This window comes from Mauremys mutica, chromosome 20 (assembly GCF_020497125.1).
Source record: "Mauremys mutica isolate MM-2020 ecotype Southern chromosome 20, ASM2049712v1, whole genome shotgun sequence".
NCBI lineage: Eukaryota > Metazoa > Chordata > Testudines > Geoemydidae > Mauremys > Mauremys mutica.
Window position 1 is genome coordinate 8,939,817 of NC_059091.1, and position 22,782 is coordinate 8,962,598.

At 49.3% G+C, this 22,782-nt stretch overlaps 1 protein-coding gene across 4 annotated transcripts in view; it reads left to right on the forward strand.

Moving 5' to 3' along the window:
* Positions 1–229: 229 nt before the first annotated feature.
* Positions 230–22,782, forward strand: part of LOC123353370 (ras-related protein Rab-3C-like) — a 1,186,649-nt gene continuing 1,164,096 nt past the window's right edge. Inside the window, exons 1-3 of one of the 4 annotated variants that reach the window (XR_006574480.1) lie at positions 890–924; positions 2,489–2,570; positions 7,354–7,484. Coding sequence is in view for 3 of the 4 variants with exons in the window: in XM_044994395.1 (XP_044850330.1) it covers positions 264–304; positions 2,489–2,570 (123 nt within the window). In the remaining variant the exon portion in view is untranslated. Of the gene's footprint in view, positions 305–889; positions 925–1,915; positions 1,927–2,488; positions 2,571–7,353; positions 7,485–22,782 lie in introns of those variants that run through there. The other 3 variants (XM_044994395.1, XM_044994396.1, XM_044994397.1) reach the window with 3 other exon arrangements.

Here is a 22,782-nt window from a genome sequence, read left to right on the forward strand (position 1 = left end):
CTGCGTCTCCAAGACGACAGCTGCAGACAAGAGCTAAGGTCACAGCTGAGACTTGGATAGCACCAACTCATGCATAGGGAGCCACACTGTGAGCTGGATGAAGATCTGTTCTTTGGTTTGTTTCTGTTAAGAAGAGCTACTGCTCAGAATGTGACTTCGGCATTACAGCTGCACCAACTTAGCTGACTGCTTACAGCAAGACACATTAACAACCCCAGGACACTGACATCTTTGACCATTATGTTAGCAACCAGCCACTCAGTATGGGCACCTCTTCAGTTTTACTGAATGCAGGATTTAAAAGGTTAGTTGTGAACAGATACTTCACACTGGTTAATTTTAATGAGAGGGAAGGAACACTGGCCAGAATAGGGAAATAATAGATACAGAATATTTACTAAGTGAGATCTATGCAACTCTGCAGGGCCGGATGAAATTCACCCTAGAGTACTTAAGAAACTAGCTGAAGCAATCTCTGAACCATTAGCGATAATCTTCCAGAACTCATGGAGGGTGGGTGAGGTTCATAACAAGGTCAAACTTCAAAAAAAAAGGTTCTCAGGGAAGTAAAGATGGGACAGGCTAACTTCAATACCCAAAAAGATACTGGAAAAAATGATTAATCTACCAATTTATTAAAAGCTAGAGGATAATAGGTGATAAGTAAGAACCAAGATGGATTTGTCAAGAACAAGCAGGGGTGGCTCTAGGCACCAGCAAAGCAAGCACCTGCTTGGGGCAGCCCATTTGCCGGGGCAGCAGGGAAGCTGAGAACCAACAGGGGGCTCTGGGAGCTGTAGTTCCTTGGTTAGCTCCCTGCCTATAGAGCCAGCCCTGGAGCAGGGAAAGAACTACATTTCCCAGCATTCCCTTGGCCACTACCAACTGGGAAGGAAGGAGGGGGACCTCATGCGGCAGCCTGCTGTGAGTGCTGTGAATAGTAGGGAGACCAGACTTTAACATTCAAAAAACAGGACACTCCACGGGGAGGGAAGCCCCCCCGCCACCATCCACTCCCTCCGACTGCCCCCCACAGAAACCCCAACCCGTCCAACCCCCCCGCTCCCTGTCCCCTGATCACCCCCTGCCGGGACCCCTGCTCCTAACTGCCCCCCAGGACCCCACCCCCTATCTAAGCGCCGCAGGTCCTTGTCGCCTGATTGCCCCATCCCAGGACCCCTGCCCCTAACTGTCCCTTGGGACCCCAGCCCCCACCTAAACCTCCCTTCTCCTTGTCCCCAACTGCCCCCTCCTGAGACCCCTCCACAACTTCCCCCCTAGGACCTCACCCCCTACCTGTCCCCTGACAAACCCCTGGGACTCCCATGCCTATCCAACCGCTGCCTGTCCCCTGACGGCCCCCCCGAACCCCTGACACATCTAAGCCCCCCTTCTCCCTGTCCCTTGACTGCCCCCCCGAACCCCTTACCCCTTCTCCAACCCCCCCAGCCCCCTTACCGTGCCACTCAGACCAGCTTGTCTGGCTCTGCACAGCGCCAGACAAGCTGCTGCATACATGCTGCCGTGCTCCCCCACGGAGCCCACAGCCCCCCCTCCACCCCCACCCCAGCACCTGCCTTCCAGATTTGAACACCTCAAAATTCAGGAGTGCTCAAGCTTAGTTTGGGCAGTTGCTACTTCTTTTCTCCCAAATCAAGTATACTGATCCACTGTAACTTGCTGTAGAAAAACTAGGATAAAATTGAGCAAGAAATGCTTCCCAGCGGTTATTAGGACTGGAATTGCTATTTTCAATAGCCATTGCCTTTTGTTTGTTTGTTTAAAAGGAAGACAGTGATATTGCATTGGCAAATTCCCCATAGAAACAAAGAGTGGAACAAAAGAATAATAAAGGCACCTCAACTTTTCCTCATTTATGTAGGACAGTCTTATAATATGCATCCAGATATCCTCCAATCACACAAGGTGAAAATTGTTCCACTTTACTGCAGTTCTGTAACCATATGGGACCCAATCCTGTTTGTGTTCTGTGCACATCCAAAATTCCTGCTGAATGACCCACCCTGGGAGCAAGTTTCCAGTGACCCAGGGCTGTGGCGGAAGGAGGGTGCGGGTGAGGGGGGAGACCCCAGGGCTGGGGTTGCAGGAGGTGGGGGGGGGCACTGGTGGGGGGGCCTGCCCCGGGCTGGGGCCGCAGGAGGGTGGGGGGGGAGCCCAGGGCTGGGACGAGGGGCAGCCAAATTTTTTTTTGCTTGGGGCAGCAAAAAACCTAGAGCTGGCCCTGGCCACCTGAATACTACCATTCTGTCCCTCATAAACAGCACGAAAAAATAATGATGTTTCATTGGCAGTTACTTGCACAGCCTATGGCAATAGAGTAATCAAAATTGTACAGCAAAGTTTGTTGCAGTTGCAACTTTAGAACTGGCCATGGATATTAAACCTCACAAACATCTTGAAAAAAATACAGCAACGAGGCATAAACCATATTACACCTGTCTTTCTACAATTTTCTAAATTTTAATAGGGTTCCAAGATTGGACAATGCGGACGGCAAAAGCGTATATCTCATGATGGCAGTTCCTAGACGGCTGCAGGAGCCAGTTAAGGTATATTAGGCAAATAGTGTGGGGACGCTTGTAAACAAGCCATATGTCCAGCATGACCCCCTGTGACTGTGTGAGTGCTACGCCACAATTGATATTAATAACACAAGTAAAGGTTGGGCTGAACTAGGACAAAAGAAACTGGTTAATGAGGTAGTACAAATTCAGGATGGGATCTGTGCTATAGGTTTTCATAATTTTTTCCATAGCTGGCAACATTTGCCCTACAAGTGATGCTGGATTCTGCATACTTGTTACCAGCAGAATACCAAATAGGAGCCCAGGCCTCTGGCCAACAAGCAAAAGGCAGTACTGTCATTGAAATGATCATTCCACCTGAACACTTACAAGACTTACTGATTGAGCTGTTCCCCCCAGTGGAACACTTGCAGTTGGATAGACATGATTTGGTGGCGAGAACCAAGGAACCTCTAATACAAATAACTTAATTGATCCAGCAGCAAATGAATGAAAAGAAAATGTACAAAGAGAGGTGGAAAGACTCTGGTGGGCAATTCTGGAGGATGTGACTTTACATCCAGTGGCCCGAACCCTTAGCGTAATCCTAATGGGAGTCCACGCCCTAACAATTGTTATTCTCATGGGAATGTGCTGTTACATGTTATGTCAAACCAAGAAAGCTAAGTTACAGTACTGAGTGAAGAAGGGGATGCGAATGTGAATCAGTACCGCTGTGGTAATGAATAATCATTTTAAGGAGTAAGGTGTTAAAGAATATACTTCTAACATATACAGCATATAAGCCCCCGTCATATATCACATATGATCATTTATCAGCCACATAATAATCACAACATATATTCATTTATATATATCCATATATTTATTTTATTTATAAAATTTAGATTTTTTTTCTTAACAAAGCCCCAAGTGTGGACTAACAAATACCGGCAAAGGCCATCTTATACCATTCAGTGAAGTTAACACACAAGCACAGACCCCACAACTCAGTCAAGGTCCCGAAACTAACATTCCCAGGCCCACCATAAGGGACTAATAATAATTGGATAATAAAATTTGTCTAGCAGTCGTACGAGGGAATGTGCCGACTAAGGGACAGATGGGGCATGAGTGTATGGATGGTAAAATAAGGTAACCACATAATAATGTTTAGCCCACTGGGTTCTCTTTACTCCACGCATTATGATTTTCTGGGATGATGGGAAAACATCCTCCCCATAAAAAGACAAAAAGTGGGGGAATGTAGTAAGATGAGGTCCTGAAAGAAAAGTCCTTGTATCAGAGGCCCGGTCTGAGGCCTAAGGCCTGAGCTAAGGTAATGGTCAAGACTTTGCTGATATAAAACAAAGTTCAGCTCTGAGCCAGAGGCAGACCCTGCTCCCAGAATCTGGCATGTAGTGGGCTGATGCTATAAAAAACACACATACCGAAAAGGTTCTGGGCACAAGTGATGTAAAGATGTGCCAGGATGGTACCAGAAAACTCCTGCATGGATTAGACGGTCCAGTGCCAGTCAGCTTCTCCACATCTGCTTTCCATGATCCTGTCCCATAGCTCAGCTCGCTGCAATAGCCCCCCAGCATGTAGAGCAGTGATACATGGACCTCAGCGGCTCAGGAGCTGAATTAGCCATCACCATTATGCTAAAGAGCCACAGTAGGTGAATTGATTGTTTCATTTCCTATAGTACTATTCATATTTAAACATTATGATGGGAAATATTTCATTTTTTATCTATATCTATTATTCTCACAACAAATAAGTTAGTAGTTTAGTGCAAGTTGATAACTTAATGGGTTAATAACATAGTAAAAGCATCCACATTGGTTAATAACTTAGATCTGCTAATAATTAAATCACCATGTTTCAATAGCGTGTGCTGCAGAGCTGCAGGAGACACATTGAAGAGCTTCTTGCACCTTGCTAGCGGTAGTCTGAGAATCACTGCTATAGAGAGATGATAGCTCCTAAGCTGTCCCACGTGGGGCAGGCTGCGTGACACCCCCCACTCCTTCCCATCCCTGTTGTGGATTCCGGGACTCAGCTAGCACTGCTGTTCGCAGATCCAGTGCTCAGTCACGAGGCAGGTGGCATCATTCCACTTCCCGTCGAAGCGGAGGCTGCCACAGTCCTCCCCTTGCTGCCCAACATTGCTGGGTTCCCCGGTCCCCCAGAACCTGAAATGCAAACCGAAGCCCCATGGAATTAGAGGTGGGTATGGAAGTTCTACAAGGGAGGTGGGGTACCAAAAACTTTGGATGGAAGGACCTTGGTGGATGCCAGCTGCTTCATACAGCTCTAGCTGCCTTTAAATGTCACCATCCAAACAGCAGGGGTTGGCAGCCCAGGTGGTGCAGTCGCTGGGTAAGAGGAAGTTGGATGGATGGAAGAACGCAGAGGATGGGTGGCTGCTCATCACAGCAGAGAGGGCAGTCGGGGCACAAAGAGACCGATGCTTGACTGTGCCTGCACTGCAGAAACATGATTTAGATGGCTCTGCTCCTACCGCAACTCCCACCGGTGGATGCCTGTATCCCAGCACCCCTGCAAATGCTCCACTTGTTCCTGGCTTACACAGGCTGCCCTGGTGACAATCATCTCCCATCCAATCCCCAGTGTGGCTGGAGTCATAGCAACAGAACAGAGTCCACATGCGTACAGTGTCTCTGGTTCGAAAACCTCCTCCATGCAGGTCGAGTGAAATGAGCCGGCTCCTAGGGGACAGGCCTCCATGTCACCAAGGCCAATGGGCCGTGACTGGTCTGATAGTTTTAGCAGAGAGAGTCAAGGTGGGCATGGACTGATCTACCTACTCAATGCTTGAGGTGGTGCCTGGAGATCAGGGCCATGGCAGGTTGGTGCTAACCACTGAATAGGGGGAAGCTGGCCCAGCCACTGCTCAAGCCAGAGCTATTCTCAGCTTGGAGGACATCAGTTTCCAGTCCATTTTACAGGGGAGGAAACTGAGGCATAGAGCAGGGAGAGACGTCCCTCACAGTCTGCCAGCAGAGAACACTCATGGGGCTGGGACTAGAACCCAGGAGTGCTGCCTCCTTCTCCATGGCCCTGTCCCCATGGGGCCATGTTGCTGTTCTCCCCAGCACCTTTCCTTAGCATGACATTCAGAATGTCCCATTGTAAAGCAGCTTTTTGCTCCCCAGGAACATCCCAGGTCCAGCCCCTTCTCTGTGCTGACCCTGGATGACATTAGCATGGAGGCAGTAGCAGACTCAACCTTCTTTACATGCTTTAGCCAATAAAGGGGACCAGGAACCCCTCTGGCATTAATTGCAATAGTATCAGTGCTCCATCTGGCTCTTTAAAGCAGAAACAACAGACTGTAACGGACAGTTCTTTCTCTATAGAGGCCGAACAGAGAGGGACTTGCCTGACAGACGGGGGCTGCCATCCAGCCAGCGCCACTCCCCTTCCTTCGCTGAGTCGCTGAGGCCCAGCCAGTGCACGTTGGGCTCAGTGATGTGGTTAGACAAAAACCTCTATGTGGGAAAACAGGTGAAGGAGACAATCATGATCCCGAGCAGAAGTTGAGGGGGGGAGGTGAGGAGGTTTCATGGGGCTGGTGTTTGTGGCCAGCAGAGTCTGTAGCTATAGATTGTCACTCCTCCCCCTGTTTTTCCAAACCTTTACATTAGGGCTGGCCACCCTTCATTTCCCATAAGGCCCCAGGCACTCCCATGATGCATCGCTTTCTCTCTTCAAGAGGAGTGACCGTTGTGCATCATGGGAGATGTAGACTGACTAGGTAGCCTGATCTCTAAAGAATGGGGGCCTGAGATATCGAAACTACAGCTCTCATGAGGCACTGCAGCAGCATTTCGAAATTGAAATGTTTCGATTTTCAACCAAAAAAATTGAAATATATATAAATCTTTGCCCCCCAAAATGAAATTTTCTACAGGAAAAAAAATGTTCATTTTCTGACCAGCTGTACTTCAAATGCCTCATCCCTGCCCTTTGTCCTGCAAATCTTCCCTTCAGAGTGGGAGGTGAACACTGGCCTGTGCGCTGTTTGGTGCAGGTAATTTTCAGTCCTGGCTTAACTACATCTCTCGAGGGATGAATATTTCACACTCCAAAGGGACATTGCGAGGTCGGCGTAAGTTTTAGTGTAGACTAGGCCTTAGAGCGTGAAACCACACACCATGCTACCTTTAGCGTTACCAGTCACTACTATACCTTGTCTACACATGGAAGCTGACTGGCGTTCAGTAATCCTTCCCTGAGTACTTCAGAATCCGTGACTTCAATTCCAGAATAATTCATGTGCTTCATATGATTTATTCCAAGAAATCCTGGAATAAAATCATGCTTGTTCTGAAATAGCCGCAACCTCAATGGGGCACTATCCCAGAATAGCTACTCTGGTCAACTCTTCCTGTAGATAACTCCATTTAGACCACTGTGGGCTTTTGCTTTAAATAGGATTAAAGGTTTGGTGTTTGTGGTGGCTAGTGTTTCACTCGACCAGTTTAACACATGCTAAAGTACAACTGCTTTGTCTTGACTCGTTTATTAAACTATGCTGTATAATGCAACAAGCTTTAAATTCTAAACAAGGTGTCCAGTGGGCAGGGGTCTGAGGGTGTGTGGTTAACATGTCAAATCCTACTATGGCCAAAGTGTGCTGTAGCTGGCAAGGCTGTGCCTGCACTTGGGGGACACTGGCAGGCTTACCCCCTGCTGAGCTCCTTTGCCCCACTGAGCTCCCACAGCTTCAATATTGTTGGAATTTGACATCAAGGCTCTGGGGCTGCAGGTTTAATATGGTGGCGCTTTGTTCCAGGAGCCGAGGTTTCTCCTGTGCCTGCTGGCTTATCCAAAGCAGTGGGAATCAATTCCCTGAAACCCCATAGCATGGACAAGGCCAGATCCCCTGCTACTAAAATCAGTGAGAGCAACCGCTGGCTCCTCCGGACGGGACTGAGCCTTCCTGCTGGCTCTTGCGTAAGTAGTTAACACATTTCAAGGGACCATTCATGGTGAAGTGGCCTGTTAACACCCCTCCAATCATAAGGGGGAAGGCAGCTGTGGGGGATGGGGAGTTGTTAGTGGATTATAGCTCCAGTCTCTCTCTCCAGTCCATGATTTTTAGTGTCTAGCAGAGTTAGGAATTTCAGCTTTCAGGCTCATCTTTTGCAGGGGTTGTGCAGGCTTCATCTGAGGACAAGGACTGAGAGGCTGGATACCGAGGACTTGTCCACGGCTTGTGTAGTCACAGAACAGCGCTGGGAGAGAGCTCTCCCAATGCTCTAAAAAAACCCACCTCCCTGAGGGGTGTGGCTACCAGTGCTGGTGCATAGGTTGTATTAGCATGTTACAGTGCTGACCCGTGCAGTGCCCAGAAGGAGGGGAGGGAAGGGGAGAAGTGTTTTTTCACACTCCGAGCAAGAAAGTTCTAGTGCTGTGAAGTGCCAGTGTAGACCAGCCCAGAGTGTTCTTAGCTTATTTTCCTGTGAGTTCATTTGACAGCCTCATGGCTGGTTGGCTGGCTTCACCCACATTGGGGTGATGGTGTTTAATGCCTATCTGATCCGGCGCACATCTAGGACCCATGGATCTTGAAAGCGGAGCTGTGTGTGGGGTTTGCAACTGTTTGGGCAGGGTGTGGTGCTGCTTTGAGTTGGTGTCCTGGTCTGTGGGGAGCTTGCTTCTGATGATCTTGGAGAGGCTGGGGAGTCTGAAGATCAGAAAAGGGAGTTCAGGAAAAATCTTTCCTGGCGAGGTCCCCACTGAGTGTGATTCTAACTACAACCGATAGAATTGTAGGAGTGGAAGAGACCTCAAGGTCCTCTAGTCCAGTCCCTTGCATTCAAGGCAGGAATAAGTATTATCTAGGCTAGGAGTGGCCAAACTGGGCCAGAAAAGGAGCCAGAATTTACCAATGTACATTGCCAAAGAGCCACAATAATAATCTCTACGGTGCCACAAGTACTCCTGTTCTTTTTGTGGATACAGACTAACACGGCTGCTACTCTGAAACCAGTAATAAATCAGCAACTCCGCTGATCAGGGCCTCCCCCTCCTTCCACACACCTCCCCATGAGCTGTTTTGTGGCATGCAGGAGGCTCTCGGGGGTGGGGGGGGGAAGGAGCAAGGGGCTGGGAAGGAGTGAAGTAGGGGCAGCAGGGCGGGCTCCAGGCACCAGAGAAGGAAGCAGGTACCTGCCGTGGCCAATAGAAAGGGGCGGCATGTCTGGGGACTTAGGCAATTCAACAGGGGCCTTTCACTCCCTCTCCTCGAATTCGGTGGCAGCTCAATCAGGTGTTGGTATGTTTTTCTTCACCACTAGGGGTGGCAAAAAATGCTGGAGCCAACCCTGTGTGGCAGAGCCAGCGGCTGAGCAGTGAGCACCTCCTGGCACATTGGAAAGTTGGTGCCTGTAGCTCCAGCCCCAGAGTTGGTCCCTATACAAGGAACCGCATATTAACTTCTGAAGAGCTGCATGTGCCTCTGGAGCCACAGATTGGCCACCTCTGATCTAGACCATCCCTGACAGGTGTTTGTCTAACCTGCTCTTAAGAATGTCCAATGATGGGGATTCCACAACCTCACTAGACAATTTATTCCAGTGCTTAACTGCCCTGACAGGAAGTTCTCTCCCTATGACTAACCTAAATCTCCCTTACTGCTATTTCAGCCCATTGCTTCTTATCCTAGAATATCAGGGTTGGAAGGGACCTCAGGAGGTCATCTAGTCCAACCCTCTGCTAAAGCAGGACCAATCCCCAACTAAATCATCCCAGCCAGGGCTTTGAGAAGCCCGAACTTAAAAACCTCTAAGGAAAGAGATTCCACCACCTCCCTAGGTAACCCATTCCAGTGCTTCACCACCCTCCTAGTAAAAGTTTTTTCCCTAATATCCAACCTAAACCTCCCCCACTGCAACTTGAGATCATTACTCCTTGTTCTGTCATCTGGTACCCAGGGCCGCCCAGAGAATTCAGGGGGCCTGGGGCAAAGAAATTTTGGAGGCCCCTTCTATAAAAAAATTGCAGTACTACATTCTCCTGGGGGCCCTTGCGGGGCCCAGGGCAAATTTCCCCACTTGCTCCCCGCCACGGGTGCCCCTGGGAAAAATAAACCTTCCACATCTCAGCACAAACCCACTTTTGAGAAAACTTCTTTACAAGGTATCACTGGTTCTCAGCATCAGCTAGTACTAAAAGGCACTAAAGCTCATTGAAAGGGTTGGACAAATATTTTCAATCAAAACTTTTTCTGGATCGAAAACTAGGGTTTTTTTTTCAAAGCAGAAAAAAATCACGGACAATGTCTGCTTTCCTTCAAAATTTGTTATGGTTTTTTTTAATTGAAAAGCTGCAATTAGTCTGCCAAAACCTGAAAGTGGTTTGAGGTTTCAGAAGTGTGTGGCCAAATATTTGCCTCTTGCTGTGTTTGATTGTTTAAAGAAACAATAAAAAATTCAGCTTAAAAAAAAATCCAAAACTTTTGAACCACCTCAGCTTGTGACCAAACACCTGAGCCCATCCAGGCAGAGATTTTTCCAGGTTTCTGATACTCTGCTGGCTTCCTTGACTCATATCAGTCTCCATAACTTTGACAAACAGAGGCTAGGGACACCATTCCTTACTCATCCTGGCTAATAGCCATTAATGGACTTAATCTCCATGCAGTTTCCTAGAGACTGGCCCCATGGGGTCCCTCACAAACTGAAGACAGTTACTGTGGGTTTGTCTTTAGTACAGCTTATGTACATACTCCACAAACTGAGCATTTGAGCTTGTTCCAGAATCTGGGATGAGCCTACTTTGTCAAAACTGAAATGCTCAAAATAGCAAATGCATGTGAATGGACACAGGGTGCTAAAATTAAATTAACCCAGGGGTTCTCAAACTGGAGGTCAGGACCCCTCAGGGGGTCACGAGGTTATTACTGGGGGTTGTGAGCTGTCAGCCTCCACCTCAAACCCTGCTTTGCCTCCAGCATTTATAATAGTGTTAAATATATAAAAAAGTGTTTTCAATTTATAAGGGGGGAGGTCGCACTCAGAGGTTTGCTGTGTGAAAGGGTCACCAGGACAAAAGTTTGAGAACCACTGAATTAACCCCTCTGAAGCCTCAGGGAATACAGGGAAGGAGGGGGGGTCTCCCTTGGTAGGGTTGCGAAGGCTCTTGCTCTTTTCATGTGATCCCTCCCCCCAGTGGCTAATTTTAAATGACGCTACCCTCCCCTGACATGAATCTCCCTAGGGCACTGAAATTACATGTAGACTATAATTTGGCATGTGAGAAGTGAAAGGGATGGGAGCCCTAATGGAAAAGCTAACAGCTTGGCTTTTCTGCAAGCCTCCAACTGCTGAATGAGCTTCAGGGTAGGGAAGGCTGTGCCTCCCCAACAGCCTGGCCCTGCCCCCTATCTGACCCCCATCCGCCCACCCCCGAATCCCTGACCCATTCTGCTCCTTGTCCCCTCACCATCATCCAGAGACCCCACCACCCCAACCACCACCCCGGGACCCCACCCCTGCTCCCTATACCCTGACTGCCCCGACCCCTATCCACCCCCCCCCGCTGAATCCTGACAGACCCCCCCACCCAGAATGCCCACGATCCAACCCCCCTGTTCCCTGTTCCCTGTCCGCCCCCTCCCTGTCCCTGGGACTCCCTGCCCCTTAGCCAACCCCCCCAGCCCCAGCCTCTTACTCCCAGCTCCCTCCTCACCCGGAGCCTCAGCGCATCGCTGAACAGCTGCAGCGTGTCGCGGCCTGAGCCCCGCCCCACTCCGAGCCGCGGGGTGTGGGGGCGGGTCTGTGAGCTCCACGCTGAGGGGCGGGAGCTGAGCTCAGCCCGGAGCTCGCAGCCCCGCCCCCTCACCACGCGGGTCGGAGCGGGGCGGGGCTCAGGGGCCCCGCCGGAGCCAGGCTGCAGCGGTGTCCAGGGACACTGTTTGATGTGCTGAGGCTCCTGGAGATGGGAGGAGGCGGGGGTAAGGGGCTGGGGCAGGAGCCTCAGCTGTTCTCTTGGGGGCCCCTGAGGAGCCCAGGGCCCCGGGGCAAATTGCCCCACTTGTCCCCCCCTCTGGGCGGCCCTGCTGGTACCACTGAGAACAGTCTAGATGCATCCTTTTTGGAACCCCCTTTCAGGTGATTGAAAGCAGCTATCAAATCCCCCCTCATTCTTCTCCTCTGCAGACTAAACAATCCCAGTTCCCTCAGCCTCTCCCCATATGTCATGTGCTCCAGCCCCCTAATCATTTTTGTTGCCCTCTGCCAGATTCTTTCCAATTTTTCCACATCCTTTTTGTAGTGTGGGGCCCAAAACTGGACATAGTTCTCCCGATGAGGCCTCACCAATGCCTAATAGAGGGGAATGATCATGTCATAGGTTTATTCCCCACTTTGAACTGTAGCGTTCACAAGATGGGGACCTGCATGGGCTTCTTTAAACTTAAATCCTAGTTAGATTTGGTAAAAGCTGCCACCAGCCAGGTTTTTAGTGTCTGGCACACTCCCTGTTCCCCCAAAACTTTCCCTGGGAACACAGATCCAAACTCCTTGAATCTCAACACAAAGGGAAATAAACCATTCCCCCCCCCCCGACCTTCTTCCTCCCTCCCCTAGCCGTTGGGAGAGATCACCACAGAGTCAAACTCCTTGAATCAAAACAAAGAGGGATTCACTTTTCCCCCCTCCCCTTCCCCTGAAAATCCAAACAAGGGAAGAAATCAATCAGGTTCTAAAAAAAAAAGGATTTTATTAAAAGAAAGAAAAAAGTACACTATCTCTGTATCAACAGGATGAAAAAATATACAGGGTCTAACTTATAAAACTGGAGAGACTCCCCCCCCGCCTTTCTCAAAATAATCAAAGTAACAGCAAACAGAAATAAAGATTTTTTTCTAGCAAACACACAATTGCAAATGCAGAAATTAATTATAAGACTAGTCCGCCTTTCTAATACTCACTATACTGAATAGAAGAAGATACTTCAGGAAATTTGGAGAACTTGTATATATGTCTGGCAACTCTTTGATCCAAAGAGAGAACGGCAACCCAAACAAAGAACACAGACAAAGACTTCCCTCCACAGAAATTTGAAATTATCTTGTCCCCTGATTGGTCCTTTGGTCAGGTGTCCGTCAGGTTACTGAGCTTGTTAACCCTTTACAGGTAAAAGAGACCTTAACTATCTGTTTATGACAGATCACATCTCTCAATTTGCTGGCAATGCCTCTACTTATACAGCCCAAAATGCCGTTAGCCTTCTTGGCAATAAGGGCACACTGGCTCCTGTCCAGCTTCTTGTCCACTAAGCTCTAGGTCCTTTTCTGCAGAACTGCTGCCTAGCCATTCAGTCCCAGTCTGTAACAGTGTATGGGATTCTTCCATCCTAAGTGCAGGCCTCTCTGTGCACTTGTCCTTGTTGAACCTCATCAGATGTCTTCTGACCCAATCCTCTAATTTGTTTAGGTCCCTCTGTATCCTATCCCTACCCTCCAGTGTATGTACCACTCCTCCCAGTTTAGTGTTGTCTGCAAACTTGCTGAGGGTGCAGTCCTCCAGATCATTAATGAAGATATTGAACAAAACTAGCACCAGGACTGACCCTTGGGGCACTCCACTTGATACCAGCTGCTAACTGGACATGGAACCATTGAGCCTGACGATCTAGCCTGCTTTCTAGGCACCTTATGGCAAGAATACTGTGGAAGACTGTATCAGAAGCTTTGCTAAAGTCAAGGAATAACAGATTACTACTTCCCCTCATTCACAGAGCCAGTTCCCTCTTCGTAGAAGGCAATTAGGTTAGTCAGGCATGACTTGCCCTTGGTGAATCCATGCTGACTGTTCCATGCTTCAGAATTTTTCCAGGGACTGAGGTGAGGCTGACTGGCCTGTAATTCCCCAGATCCTCCTCCTGCCCTTTTTTTTTTTAAAGATGGGCACTACATTAGTCTTTTTCCAGTCATCCGGGACCTCCCTCGATCGCCATGAGTTTTCAAAGATAATGGCCAACGGCTCTGCAATCACATCTGTCAACTCCTTTAGCACCCTCGGATGCAGTACATCTGGCCCCATGGAATTGTGCTCATCCAGCTTTTCTAAATAGTCTTGAACCACTTCTTTCTCCACAAAGGACTGGTCACCTCCTTCCCCTACCGTGCTGCCCAGTGAAGTAGTCTGGGAGCTGACCTTGTTCATGAAGATGGGCAAAAAAAGCACTGAGTACATTAGCTGCTTTTCCCCTATGACTGGAGGGGTTTTAACAAGTCACTTCACCTTCAATGGTCCCTTGCTATCAGTAGTTAGCACATATTCTAAACAGTCTGTTCCACCTTGTGTTTAGCTGTGATGCTCTGAGTACCTTTCCCAGCCCTGAAATGAGCTCTTTGTGGTTCCAAAGCTTGTCTCTCTCACCAACTGGCTTTGATCCAATAAAAGATATGGCCTCCGCTACCCTGTCTCTCTCATCCTGCGACGAGCGTTGCTACACCAACACTGCAAACATCTCATGAGTTGTCAGCATTGTGGTCAGGAAAAGTCTCTTGCAAACAAGTCTATATCCTGCTCCAACCCTCTGTGCCAGGCCCCCGCCTGTCAATAGGAAGCTTAACTGTTGTGCAGGTATAAAACCTCTCTGAGCTGTTACTGAGGGCCTGAGCATGTACCGTACAGGTGTTGGCAATGCTCCCAAATCCCAAGAGAGAACCTTTTCCAACAGACCAGCTAGCACCCCTGGCATTGTGATTCCTCTGCATGCCCATGCCCCTTATAACTCGGGAGGGCAGCAGGATCAGGTCTAGCATAGTGGGCACCCATAAGAATGGCCATACTGGGTCAGACCATTGGTCCATCTAGTCCAGTATCTGGTCTTCTGACAGTGGCCAGCACCAGCTGCTTCAGAGGGAGTGAACAGAACAGGTCAACTTCCAAGTGGTCCACTCCCAGCTTCTAGCAGTTAGAGGCATAGGACACCCAGAGCATGGAGTTGCATCTTCCTTCTAAAGCACAGCTCAGGAGAACTCTGGAACAAGATCTGTTCCAAGTAAGTGGTCTGGGGAGAGAGCAGGGCCAATGTCCTCCTGTTCATGTTATCTGTGGGTGTAGAGTCGTGGTGTGTTCAAACCGGTCCAGAAGCCTTTCATTGTGCACTCACACTAGGCTTTTCCTCCTCAGACGTAGATGAGACTGCTGCCACTTCTCCCTTTGTTCTTGGCTCCAAGGCAAATCGCACCTTAAGCACAAGTCAAAGGTGAGAGCTAACTCTCCTCTGGCATCTTTTAGCAGCCACTCTGCACCCCTTTGGGAAAAGAGGGACACAGATCAGGCCGGGTCCCCCACTGGTGTGAATGTCCCAGCTCTACTATCAGAGGGGTAGCCGTGTTAGTGTCAAGAGCTGTGGCACTGGTAACTTTATTGCAAGTCTCATGATCCTTGGGGGCTTGTAAAGCCCCAGCAGCTGGGAAGTTGAGTGACTTAAAACAAGTGTCTAGCCCTGCTGGTTGAGAGGAAAGGTTGAAAACATGGACTGTGTGAACCTAAATGCTCAGTAACCAGCAGGCAAAAAGAAACCAACTCCTAGGATTTCGTGGAGTTTGGGGGCCTGACTTTTACGCTGGTTTGTGTTTAACACTTGGGGCTGGCCACACCGTCTGGCCAGCAGGGCTCTTGTCCCTCCAACAGCTCTGTGCACTCCTGCAATAGTCACTCTTGGATGATGCTGTTCTAGTTGGGTGGCCAGAAATCTAACGGAACTTCCCTAGACACACCCCTGCAGTGCCCAGGGCTGTAATGGGCCTGCTTCTGCTCACATTACACCCGTACAGCCTGACTAAGGGCTGCAGATTGCATGGGTATAAGTGAGGTCAGAACTGGGCCAGGACATGGGTCTGCTGGGCATAAATGGAGCCACCACGAGAACTGCTTGGAGATTCCTGTCTGAGTTTGCAAGGGATAAAAAAGAACTGATGTGCCCGGGTCTCTCAGATAATGTGGACACTGTCACAGGGCAGCTGGCCCCATAGGTCTTGGCCCCACCTGTGACCTGTTTTCCCCAAGTGGGAAGAATGGAGGTCACATGACAGGGTCATGTCCCCCCCCTTCCACCCGGTTAGGTCTCTGTGGTAGATAAGGCAAGTCCTGGGGAAGCTGCAGGGAAGAAGGCGGCTCCAGCTGGGCAGGACTGGGAGTGGCCTGCCAAGGCAAGTCAGGCTCCAGGCAGCCTCTGAGTGGGGAGGAGGAAGATACAGACCTTAAAATATAGACACTCTTGGTTGGGACGTGGAGGGCTCTGTTTTGGAGCCGTCAGTGCTAAGTCAGCCTCAGTACGGATGTCACAGGCTGTGAGAGCCTCTGGGAAACCACTGAGGAGCCCCGAGGATGGGGAAACTGAGGCTGGTCATGCCAGAAGCAGGTGCTTTGGAGGCAGCAATCCGGTTAGAAATACATTGCTCTGTTCCCGTTCCCTTCTCCCCATGTGCGTGAAGGAGGAAGCCCAACTCAATTTCTGTTCCTTTGGGTCTATCAGGATCCAAAATGTCTGATGGCAGGGCCAGAGTCTGTGAAAGTCCATTAGCAACTTCACCAGCATTGCGGAACTTCTCATAGCTTATCCCCTTGTAACTGAGAGCATGGGGGCTCCTGGGTCCTTCTCATGGCTTAGGGCTTGTCTCTACTTGCAGTGCTACAGCTGTGGTGCTTTAGTGAAGACACTACTGTGGCAATGGGCGGGCGTAGCTAACCCACCTCCCCGGGAGGCGGTAGCTATGTTGATGGGAAAAGCTCTCTTGTCGACCCAGCATTGTTTACCTGGGGGGCTAGGGCGGTATAGCTGCATGGCTCAGGAGGGAAGGGGGGGTGCAGGCATTCACCTGGCCTCAGACAATGCAGTGTGGCGAGTTAGTAAGCTCGTGAAGCCTGGCAGTTACAGGGCACTGGGGCAGGGGATCCAGAGTTCAGTGGAATAGAAGCCGCACGGTAGCTTTGGGGGACAAACAGCTGAACACCAGAGATGCGGGGGGGAGGGGTGTCTTACTGGAAGTGAAACGTTCCCTAAGGGAACGCAGGCTGAGTTCCAAGGCAAGACTGGATATGCAGGAGCAGTCAGCTGTTGGCTGCTTCACTCTGAAATCCTTGTTTGTGAGTGTAACATGTCTCACTCCTTCTCCCGTTTAACACATGGCTGGTACCCCATGGCAGCAGGAAATGCCAACTTAACCCAGTTAAGCAGGGTCTGAGTGGTGGTAGCACCTGGGGACCTCAGATGGGGAGCAGGACCCCGCTGTGCTAGGGGGTGCGCAAACAAGCCAGACTGTTCATGCCCCAGAGAGCATGTGGTCCAGACACTGTGGGCACATTCTCCACAAACCCTTCCGGCCAGGAGTAAAATCCATGCAGGTGCCTGAACAGCTGCTGTTTGCCAAGGTGGGAGGGGGCCATCGTTCACCTGGGCTGAAGGTCCAAGCTCACATGTGGGCTGCCCTGGGAAGGCCAATGGCAGCTTACAACCAATGCATTGCTCCTGCCCTGGGGACAAGACTTACCTGTTACCAGGGGTGTTGTGGGGAACAATCCAGTGCTCGCTGGCATGGAACAGCATAGAATCCCTAAGGACCCTCAAGCACATGACAGTGGCAGATCCCAGAGAATGCCATGGGGGTCCTATTTAGAGCTGTTTGTGAGTGTAACCCTTCGATTGCCTTGGCTTCTGACTCTGTAAACATGGTCTTCAGCTTCTGTCACCTTGGCATAACTCAGGGTATGTCCAGACTACCCACTGGATCGGCAGGTAGCGATCAATTTATCGGGGATCGATATATCGTGTCTCGTCTAGACACGATATATCAATTTCCCCGAACGCACTCCCGTCGACTCCAGAACTCCACCAGGGCAAGAGGTGGAAGCGGAGTTGACGAGGGAGCTGCAGCTGTTGATCCTGTGCCGTGAGGACGGGAGGGAAGTTGAAATAAGATACGTCGACTTCAGCTACGCTATTCCCTCCCCTCAGTGTAGACCAGGCCTCAATGATGGCATGTGACATTACCGCAGGACCTGCTGTTTATAAATGTAGTACCTTCTCCCGCCTGTATTGTCATCGTTCCTGACTCTTTCTCTCTCTCTCTCAAAATCTCTCTCCAGGCTCTCTGTGAGGCTCTTGCTATGGGAACAAGCAGCCTGGTAAAGAGTTGAAGCTTTTAAACTTTGTCAATATTTTTCAACTTGTAGATTCCCCAATGGCTGTTTTAGACATGTTCTTACTGTAGATTGAGAAATAAAATCTCCCTTTGTGTAAACAGTGTGGTGTTGTGTTCTCTGCTTCCGGAAGAGACCATGTCGATGGCCTGACAAGTGCCCCAGTGCGCTTCTGAAAAGTGCATTTCCCATCTACTCTTCCTTCCCAGCAGAGATGGCTTGGATGGAATGAACCCTTCATTGCCTTTGAGGAGTGATTTTCATAAGACTGGGACTCTTCAGCTTGGAAAAGAGACAACGCAGGGGGGATATGATAGACCTCTATCAAATCATGACTGGTGAGGAGACAGGGAATAAGGAAGTGTTATTTACTCATTTTCATAACACAAGAACTAAGGGTCACCAAGTGAAATTACTAGGCAGCAGCTTTAAAACAAACAAAAGGAAGTCTTTCTTCACACAACAGTCAACCTGTGGAACTCCTTGCCAGAGGATGTTGTGAAGACCAAGACTATAATGGGGTTAAAAAGAACTAGATAAATTCATGGAGGATAGATCCTCCAACAACTATTAGCCAGGATGGGCAGGGATGGCATCCCTAGCCTTTCATTGCCAGAAGTTGGGAATGAGCGACAAGGGATTGATCGCTTGATGATTACCGGTTCTGTTCATTCCCTCTGGGACACTTGACATTGGCCACTGACAGATGGACCATTAGTCTGACCCAGTATGGCCATTCTTACGCCTCTTAAGATCTAGTGGCTCCTTATAGCCTGACCTAGTTATCACAGGTCAGGAATTTCACCGTTACCCCCATATCAAGCCTAGTAACCTGTTTGACTAAAGCATCTTCCAAAAGGCCTCCAGCCTGGATTTGAAGAGCCAGCCCAAGGGAAGGAGAATCCATCCCCTTCCCCTAGGAGTTTATTCCAAGGGTTAACCATCACCACCATGGAAAAATGTGCCCGGTTTCTAATTTGAATGTTTCTGTCCGCTTTCACCTTCAGCTACAGCTTCTTGCTCTAACTTTCTCATCTAGACTGAAGAGCCTTTTAGATCCCACTGTTTCTCCCAAGGGAGGTTCTCCGAGACCTCTCAGTCGTGTTGAGAAGCTGAACAGCCTGAGCTCCCTGGGTCTCACTGGAGGGCATTGGAGGCATTCTCCACCCCTTGAACCATTTCTGTAGCCCTTTTCTGCACCCTCCTTAATTTTTCAACACTTATTTAAATTAGGGCTCTTGGTTTATTGCAGTTAACTCCCGCAATTAACTCAAAACAATTAATTGAACTGTTAAACAATAGAATGCCAATTGAAATGTATTAAATATTTTGGATGTTTTCCTACACTTTCAAATATATCAATTACAACATAATACAAAGCAAACAGCGCTCTATTTTTTATTACAAATATTTGCACTGTAAAAACGATTGGAAAAAATAGTATTTTTCAATTCACCTCTTCCAGGTACTATACTGCAATCTCTTTATCATGAAAGTGCAACTTACAAATGTAGTGGGGTTTTTTTTTCTTGCATAACTGCACTCAAAAACAAAACAATAAAAAGCTTTAAATTCTCCTTGTGTTAAGATCCAAAGGGTTGGATCGGGGTTCACCGGGAACTTGGTGAAGAAGTCTCTCAAGACTATCCAGGGAAGGGAGTTAGTACTTGCGAGTGGTGGCAGCAAAAACCAGATCTAAGCTGGTAATTCAGTTTAGGGGTTCATATGCAAGTCCTCATATGTATACTCTAAAGTCCAGCATGGGGAATGAACCTTGAGAAGACTGAAGATGGAATGTCGGTATTTAGATGCTGAGATAGACCCAGGCCAGTTGGGAACAGCAGAGTAGTCAAAGGGGGATATACTGGCCCCTGGATAAACAGAGCAGGGGGATATACTGGCCCCTGAATGACCAGAGCAGGGGCTGCTCCAGGCTAATGAGAACACCTGGCTCCAATTAACCTGCTAAGAGTCAGGTGAGGCTGTTAAGCACTTGACTTTAATTAAGGCCCCTCTGATGCTGTAAAAGGGCTCACTCCAGTCAGGCTAGGGGAGCTAGGGAACCAGAGGAGAGGAAGTGTGTGCGAGGAACTGGGAGCAAGAGGTGTACAGGAAGCCGAGAGGGAGCAGGCACACTGCGGGAGGACTGAGAAGTACAAGCGTTATCAGACATCAGGAGGAAGGTCCAGTGGTGAGGATAAAGAAGGTGTTGGGAGGAGGCCATGGGGAAGTAGCCCAGGGAATTGTAGCTGTCGTACAACTGTCCCAGGAGGCACTCTAGACAGCTGCACTCCACAGGGCCCTGGGCTGGAACCCAGAGTAGAGGGCGGGCCCGGGTTCCCCCCAAATCTCCCAACTTCTGATCAAACAGAGGAGGAATTGACCTGGACTGGGCTGGGCTGTTTCCTGATCCACAGGGTAAACCTGTAAGGCGAGCAACTCCGCCAATAAGCGCAAGGTAGAGGAGGAATTTTGTCACAATGCATCTGAGGGAGACATGGGGAAGATGCTCCATGCACAGCCTGCATGGAAGGGGTTGTAATAAGCCAGCAAACAGCAGTCTGGGAACTTTACATTTTCCATAGCAACTTTAAACAAAGCTACAGGAGCAGAGCCAGCAGAAAGCAACTAATTTGCATCAAATGAACCAAACTGCAAGAACTATTGTCTTCAAAGTGCTTTTGACTCTGAAAAGAGACTCTATCTCAATTCCATCAAGGGGGCCCATGTCCATCATCTCTCTGAGACGCCATAGTAAATGTGCTCACTTTGCAAGCAAGCAGAGGTTTTCTTCTACTCACCCTGCAAACTAATGCCAGGATCAAAGGGCTTTTGTCCTCATGCATTATTGCCTGTAATAACTGTTCTGCGGGTCAATTTAAATGACGTGCACTTAGTTGGCACAGTAGTAACTGATTAAGATTATGAGCAATCAGAACATAAGAATGGTCATACTGGGTCAGAACAATGGTCCATCTAGCCCAGTATCCTGTCTTCTGACAGGGGCCAATACCAGGTGCTTCAGAGGGAATGAACAGAGCAGGTAATCGTCTAGTGATCTATCCCATGTCATCCATTTCCAGGGCCGCCTGGGGCGGGGGGGGGGGGGAAGTGGGGCAATTTGCCCCGGGCCCTGCAGGAGGCCCCATGAGAATATAGTATTCTACAGTATTGCAACTTTTTTTTATGGAAGGGGCCCCTGAAATTGCTTTGCCCCAGGCCCTCTGAATCCTCTGGGCGACCCTGGATGCGAGGAAAGTCTATGGATACTGGGACACGGGCGCTGAGGTGACGCTGGCCCAGTCCGAGGTGGTAGCTCCAGATCAGGTGATGCCCAACACCTATCTGACCCTGACAGGGGTGGGTGGGATCCCATTCAAGGTGCCCATGGCAAAGGTACACTTGAAATGGGGGGACAAGTAGGGCCCCAAAGAAGTGGGGGTGCACCACCATTTACCCACTGAGGTGTTAATGTGGGGGGGACATGGAGAACTGGCCAAGTAACCCCTAGCATGCCCTGGTCGTGACCCATAGCCTGAGCCTGCAAGGGACACTGTGCCCTGACCTCGGGGAGCAGGACCCTACTCTGATGGGGAGGGAATGCCCAGAGACACAGCTCAAGGAGGCTGTGACTTCAGAGCCAGACGGTGAGAGAGAGCAGGTCTCCATCCCTGTCCCAGTGGCTGAGTTCCAGGCCGAGTTGCAGAAAAATCCCTCCTTGTGGAAGAAAGTCAAGGAAAGTGTGGGTCCCTTGCTGAATGAGGGAGGGAACCTAGTGACAGAGGATTTGGAGAAAGCTAGTGTACTCAATGCTTTTTTTGCCTCTGTCTTCACAGACGAGGTCAGCTCCCAGACAGCTGCACTCTGCAGCACGATATGGGGAGGAGGTGACCAGCTCTCTGTGGAGAAAGAAGTAGTTCGGGACTATTTAGGAAAGCTGGACGAACACAAATCCATGGGGCCGGATGCGCTGCATCCAAGGGTGCTAAAGGAGTTGGCTGATGAGATTGCAGAGCCATTGGCCATTATCTTTGAAAAATCATGGCGATCGGGGGAGGTCCCGGATGACTGGAAAAAAGCTAATGTAATGCCCATCTTTAAAAAAGGGAAGAAGGAAGATCCAGGGAACTACAGGCCAGTCAGTCTCACCTCAGTCCCTGGAAAAATCATGGAACAGTTCTTCAAGGAATCAATTCTGAACCACTTAAACTAGGGGAAAGTGATCAGGAACAGTCAGCATGGATTCACCAAGGGCAAGTCATGCCTGACTAACCTAATTGCCTTCTATGATGAGATAACCGGTTCTGTGGATGAGGGGAAAGCAGTGGATGTGCTATTTCTGGACTTTAGCAAAGCTTTTGATACAGTCTCCCACAGTATTCTTGCCAGCAAGTTAAAGAAGTATGGGCTGGATGAATGGACGGTAAGGTGGATAGAAAATTGGCTAGATGGTCAGGCTCAACGGGTAGTAATCAATGGTTCCATGTCTAGTTGGCAGCCGGTATCAAGTGGAGTGCCCCAAGGGACGGTGCTGGGGCCGGTTTTGTTCAATATCTTCATTAACGATCTGGAGGATGGTGTGGACTGCACCCTTAGCAAGTTTGCAGATGACACTAAACTCGGAGGAGTGGTTGATACGCTAGAGGGTAGGGATAGGATACAGAGGGACCTAGACAAATTAGAGGATTGGGCCAAAAGAAATATGATGAGGTTCAACAAGGACAAGTGCAGAGTCCTGCACTTAGGACGGAAGAATCCCATGCACTGCTACAGACTAGGGACCGAATGGCTGGGCAGCAGTTCTGCAGAAAAGGACCTAGGGGTTACGGTGGACGAAAAGCTGAATATGAGTCAACGGTGTGCCCTTGTTGCCAAGAAGGCTAATGGCATTTTGGGTTGTATAAGTAGGGGCATTTCCAGCAGATCGAGGGATGTGATCATTCCCCTCTATTCAGCACTGGTGAAGCCTCATTTGGAGTACTGTGTCCAGTTTTGGGCCCCACACTACAAGAAGGATGTGGATAAATTGGAGAGAGTCCAGCGGAGGGCAACAAAAATGA